Consider the following 6000-nt stretch of genomic DNA (forward strand, 5'->3'; position numbering starts at 1 on the left):
TACAACTGAGGTTTGCACCTCTATTTATAGTAAAAATTCTATGGCGGTGGAATGGTGTGAACGGAGAAGGTTGGCGGCCGTCATCGTCATCAACTTTGCTACTTCCATATGAGTTGTCAAGGTTGCCTACTTTGAATATCTAGAAGGTGGGCTTCTAGATTGTAGGCTGGAAATCTTCAGATGAATAGATGCATATAAACATTTGACATCTCCCGACAATATGCCTTTAAAAAAAAAAAAAAAAAAATCAAACATTTGACACTTGTTTTTCAGGCAATTAACTAATTAACGCCTCTTTGAAGTTTTTCTTAAGGTGCTTTATATATTATTCTTCTGGTTGGAAATTTGTGTTTCTAGCGATGTTTTCACCTTGATATCATATCGATCTTGTTCAAAGCATATAAATCATGACTACAAATACTACGCGACGGTTGACATCATAAGATAGTAAAGCTGAAAGAAAAATAGGAGATGATTTTGATCTCATATTACACATTCAGGTTTATAACTTCATACGAGTAACGACAAGTAAAATTCATTGCGGAATTATAGAATTAGCGTAATCTTGCCTCAATTAAAGTTTTTAAAACTTTATGCATCAAATTCTATTTTCGGAATCTTTCTCTTGTGATGATCATCACGCAGTGATAACCTGCAAACATTTACCAAAAAAAGGGACGACAACATAAACTCTTTGTTGTCTACACTAACAGAAAATACTTGTAACAAATGTTACATACCCTAAATGCAGAGAAATACCGAAATCTCCATTATCTTGCCTAAGATAAGTATGTTGATTTGGCCTTATGAATGGACTCATTCGTTCTATTAGATGATTCCCGTTGTTAGTTGCTGATCTATTTAGATGCTCGGCAATCTGCAGAAAACAAAATTACAAAATTATGGAATACAATATGAAAGAATATATAAATTTTACATAAGCGTAAAGCAATAATTATAATTAGAGGTCAAAATTTGTTTTATGAACTTGACCTGTTTCTTTAAATCTTCATTTTCCTGCATAGTCTTTTGTTCCTGTACCAATACAAGTAACATTACATTACATAATAATAAGAAAAACCAGATTTTTTTTATGTTCATAACGAAACTACTTTTTCGTTAACAGACAATTTACCCGCAATTTTGATTTTTCAATCTCTTCCAACAATGCCATTTCCTGAAACATAAAAGGAATAACTAGTAACTGTAAAGCATGTATGTTCTGAAATAACAAAAAACTAATACTCGAGTAATGAAGTAATGAACACCTTTCGATTCTTCACAGCTAACATGCCATCGTGAAGTTGACGCTCTAAGTTTTCGAGCTCCTTGTAGTTTAACCCTTCCAGCTCTTCTCCCATCATCAACCTTCAAATATGCACGAAAAAGTTATTATAAAATATCTACAGTTTATAAAAATACCATTGATCTATTTCGTTTTGTTGATAAATCAATTTTTTTTTTGGGTAAACAAGGAAACCCTCCTATGAACGAGCACATTGGTTCCCCCATAGAAGGTAAAAGCTCGGGTAATCAAACCCCCGAGTGCGAGACCTGGTATCGGGTGAATTGCGCATTATGTACACCCTCTAATCACACTTCATTTTTGAACAATTTGGCATAGCCAGGAATTGAACCTGGGTGGTGTGTGCTTCATTGGGCAACACGGTGGCTACTCAGGCAAGCCTGCGTGGTTTTTTGTTGATAAATCTGTTTAAGCAAGTTTTTAAGCTCTGTGCTACCTTAAACATAAAAAAACTCACCTCTGCCCTTTTCGCAGCTTTGCAATTTCAGCCTTCAAAGCTTCTACCTCAGGATCCACTTCATGCTTAACAATATTAAAAATGGTACAGAGAGTTAAACAAGAACATGCTATGATTAAAATCACATTCACATTACAGATTACAAGGGTAGGATCAATGGGGAAGTAACCAATCGGGGGGAAGCAAATTTTTTTTTTTCGCTTTTTTTGGAATTTTTTTTTTCCAGGCACCAAGATCACACGAAAATATGAACATTTAAAAAAGACACTACGTGATGACTGTTATTATTTAGGTGGGAAAACGATCGACAAAAATAACATTCAAGATAATATTGACCGTGAAGAATGTTAACGTTTTTTTTTCTTCAAGTTTTGTGAAGTAAAATTTAGCCCGATTTAGAGTTTAGGGTTTGGGTCAAAACGTGTATATTGGCAGAGACACGCTAACTCTGTGTGCCGTAGCACCCACCAATCCCACCCCGAAAGAGACCTGTGCCGGAAAAGTACCTACTCCCAATACCCACAGTGGCGGCAAGGCGATCTTTACCCCAACTAGCTAGTCCCCCGAAGCACTTCACATATTCCCCCCGGAGGGAGAAATAATTCCATGCGGGGCGCCCAGACTGAGAATCGAACTTGCGCCTTATGTTGGGTCAAAGCTTCCCCCACTGTGGGCCCAGGGATCAAAGGCATCGGGTACCACTGAGCTAGAAGCTCGTTGGTAGAGTTTAGGGTTTAGCGTTTAGGGTATGGGGTTTTGGGTTTAGGGACTAAACCCAAAACCCCAAACCCTAAACCCTAAACTCTAAACCGTTCGTGTTAAAAACTCAATCTAAATCCTAAATCTAAACCCTAAATCTAAACCCCAAACCCTAAATTTCTAAACCCTAATATCTAAAACCTCAACATACGCTCGAAAAACACGATAATTGTTATATATTAATTCTTTGAGTGTTTTTCCGCCAAAATAAAAACATTTATCACAAAGTGTCTTTATTAAGTGTTCATATTTTCATCCAATCTATAATGTTCGTGAACAAAGTTTTTCAAAAAACGGAAAAAAAAATGTGTTTCCCCCGCTTCCCCCCGATTGGTTACTTCCCCCTTGATCCTACCACACAGATTACACGATATTAAAATATAATTCAAAAGCTTTCGATCTTTAGTCTTCTAAACAATTTAAATGACAATAATCAACCCTGCTTGTGGTACATCCGTACATATAAATTCCCTGATTAGATAAGTTGCATTGATGTTATTCTTGGATTTTTCGTTGTCGTTTTGTTTCCAATTAATCATGTACATTGTTATGTTGAACAGAAACAGGACACTTTTACCTTAATTGTTGTATTGTCACAAAAAGATGCACATGTTATACATTATTCGGGTGGCCTTTTACTTTTTCCCAATCAATGTTTCTCATAACATTTCAAATATGAAGTTCTATAAAATCTGATGATTGAATAATCACCTGTAAACAGCCTTAAATAATATATAATATATAACAGATTAAAATGCGAGCCGATACCTGTGTCTTGGGAATTTGGCTAAATGAACAATCCGAATTTCGCTCATATCTTGAGATAATGTTTTGCAGCCTTCAAAATTAGATTAGAATCACAACACCACATACTTGTATATAAAGAAAAATAAATAGTAAGCAAAATTGATACATTAGTATACACATACATCTTGTTAATAGTGAGTCTTAAGTTAAACATATTAAATTTACAACGACTTAGAATTATGCATCATTAGTTTCAAATTTCTGACAATCAAGTTGTGGGCCAGGCCCAATCATATGTGTGAATATAACCTAATTTTTGACATATAATGGCCCAGAAAATTCTGTTTATTTATAAGATCCGGGCCCCTCTTCAAAAATAAAATACTATGAGAAAGTTAAGTTCTTGTTATTTCCTTTTTTGGCAATTTTAGTATCAACTGAGTTTTCTAAAATTAAATCTACTTAGTTACTATTCCAAGTCTATTATACCAAACTTCCTATAATTGTACAATGCATATTAGAACTTGCACAGTTGTACCCACAACTACAATCAGAAGGTATACACATTGACAAAAGGAATTAAGCAATAATGGAGTAGAACAAATCTAGATAATTGATTTATTTTTTCTATAAAAAAAAAATACATGTATTCAAATTGAAGTTAAAAAGGTTTAGATATGTTCAACGTACCGAGAACTAGCAAACTCGTATAGTTTCCCGGTACTAGAGAAAATAATAACGCCCACTTCTGCATCACACAAAATCGCCAACTCTCTAGCCTTCTTCATAAGGCCCGTTCGACGTTTTGAAAACGTCACTTGCCTACTACTAACATTTTCTATCTTTTTTATTTCAATCCGTCCTCGTCCCATTGTCTTCCTCCTTTCGTCACCGCCACCACCTTGACCGTCACCACTAGACGATGAAGAAGAAGAACCACACATAATGGACACTTTGGTGAGCATATTAACACCAAGAGGTTATGAATGAGTTCTACTAGAACTTTAAAGTGATCTATTATAAAGGGTAAGAGTTGCTAAATATGGAAAGAGTAATTGGAAAGGAATAGATGGGGTTACTAAAGTTGGAAAATGCCATTTTCGTCTTTTGAGTGGTTAAAATTAAATATATTTATACCATTTTAGTGTGATGCCATTACATATTTACAAGGTAGTTGTGGGGCTTTTGCCCCTTTTGGAACAACTTGGCTATAAATGGAAATATGTGAATTCTCAAGGAAGAAATATTCGGTCATCATTCATCTTTATTATAAGGATTTCACTCTTTAAGTACATTTAATTTCTTGCGAATAATTTCTTGTTAGGGAAATTATACCTAATCTCGATATGGTCAGTATGCAAAATTTTACTTAATATTCTTCTATTATAATTCTAACATCATTTCCTATCTTACACTTCTTTAACAAAACTAGCATCACATCAAAACAAAAAATTTAAAATTCTTTTTATTAATTCTTTCATATGGTACCCTTCACCTCAAACTTTAACCCATTTTAAATTATTATTTAAATATAATATAAATAAATAAATAAATAACACTTGACTATATTAATAAATTAAAATAACATGTTACAATAAATAATATAAAATTTGATTACATAAAAAACGATTACATAAAAAAACATTACATTGATAATTTAAATTAAAGACAATAAATAATAACATTGTTTCGAACAATATAATTATCCGGAAGCGTCAAATTTGTTCGATCAACTTGTTGCGAAGGATATGATGCGATGTTCGATCTCGCAACTCTCATGACATGCTATCATGCATTTCAACTCTTTCTGTCCACGTACGTCCCGACATGTTTTTTTTGGGTTTCAGAGATAGTCTTCTTCGAGGTCGCATATATTGCGAGTGTTGTCTTCGGTTATCATGTTGTGAAGTATAACACAAGTGTACATGATTCGCTGTATCTTATTGATTTTAAACGATCTTGCGGGGTGCTTTAATATTGCCCAACGACCTTGAAGTACCTCGAAAGCTCGTTCGACGTCTTTTCTTGCGGGTTCTTGAAATCTTTTAAATTTTTTTGGCTCAAATGGACATTTAAACGACTTGCAAGTGTTGCCCATCCTGGGTATATGCTATCTACCAGGTAATATCCTTTAATAAATTCGCGCCCGTTGACATTGAGTCGAACCTTTGGAGCTCTACCATCCAATATATCTTCGAACAAATCCGATCGTTTAGAACATTGATATCATTGTTCGAACATACTGGACCAAAGAAAGCATGGCAAATCCACATATCGTAAGATGCAACCACCGCGAGCATTATTGTTGGTCCTTCGTGATCCCCCTCGTGTAATGACCTTACCACGAAACTGGACAATTTTTCCAAGGCCAATGCATGCAATCGAGACTACCTAACATCCCCGAAAAATCGTGCATTTCCACATGTTAAGCTGGCAATCGACGAACGTGTTCTTCAGTTGGTTTCCTTAAATACCCAGGCGAAAAGAGATGAACAATACATTTACGAAAATTGTCCATGAAACTATATGCAGTTTTTGCCCCATATGTAAATATTCATCAAATGCATCGGGAGCAATTCCGTACTCCAATTGACGTATGACCGAAGTACACTTTTGGTAAATATTTTGAAACCGAGTTGACCTATAGCGTCATGATGTTGTTAAAAAAATGAAAAATGATTCCTACGATGAGCATCGTAAGATGTAATAGCATAACAAATACGAAGAAATA

The 6000-nt window shown here is 34.7% G+C and overlaps 1 protein-coding gene across 1 annotated transcript; it reads right to left on the reverse strand.

Moving 5' to 3' along the window:
* Positions 1–591: 591 nt before the first annotated feature.
* On the reverse strand, positions 592–4141 carry LOC139902137 (MADS-box transcription factor 23-like). Its single transcript, XM_071884790.1, has 9 exons — positions 3960–4141; positions 3285–3360; positions 2363–2385; positions 1764–1832; positions 1269–1368; positions 1136–1177; positions 994–1035; positions 741–877; positions 592–652 (listed from the first exon to the last, which is right to left on the reverse strand). The coding sequence occupies exons 1-9, from the start codon at positions 4139–4141 to the stop codon at positions 592–594; spliced, it is 732 nt and encodes a 243-aa protein (XP_071740891.1).
* Between the last annotated feature and the right edge of the window lie 1859 nt (positions 4142–6000).

This window comes from Rutidosis leptorrhynchoides, chromosome 3 (genome assembly GCF_046630445.1).
Source record: "Rutidosis leptorrhynchoides isolate AG116_Rl617_1_P2 chromosome 3, CSIRO_AGI_Rlap_v1, whole genome shotgun sequence".
Lineage (NCBI taxonomy): Eukaryota > Viridiplantae > Streptophyta > Magnoliopsida > Asterales > Asteraceae > Rutidosis > Rutidosis leptorrhynchoides.

Coding starts and splice junctions, on each gene's coding strand:
- LOC139902137 (XM_071884790.1), bottom strand. CDS start 4,141: ATGGGACGAGGACGGATTGAAATAAAAAAGATAGAAAATGTTAGTAGT. Junction 1,369..1,763: donor AAGCTGCGAAAAGGGCAGAG/GTGAGTTTTTTT, acceptor GCATATTTGAAG/GTTGATGATGGGAGAAGAGC. Junction 1,178..1,268: donor TAGCTGTGAAGAATCGAAAG/GTGTTCATTACT, acceptor TTTATGTTTCAG/GAAATGGCATTGTTGGAAGA.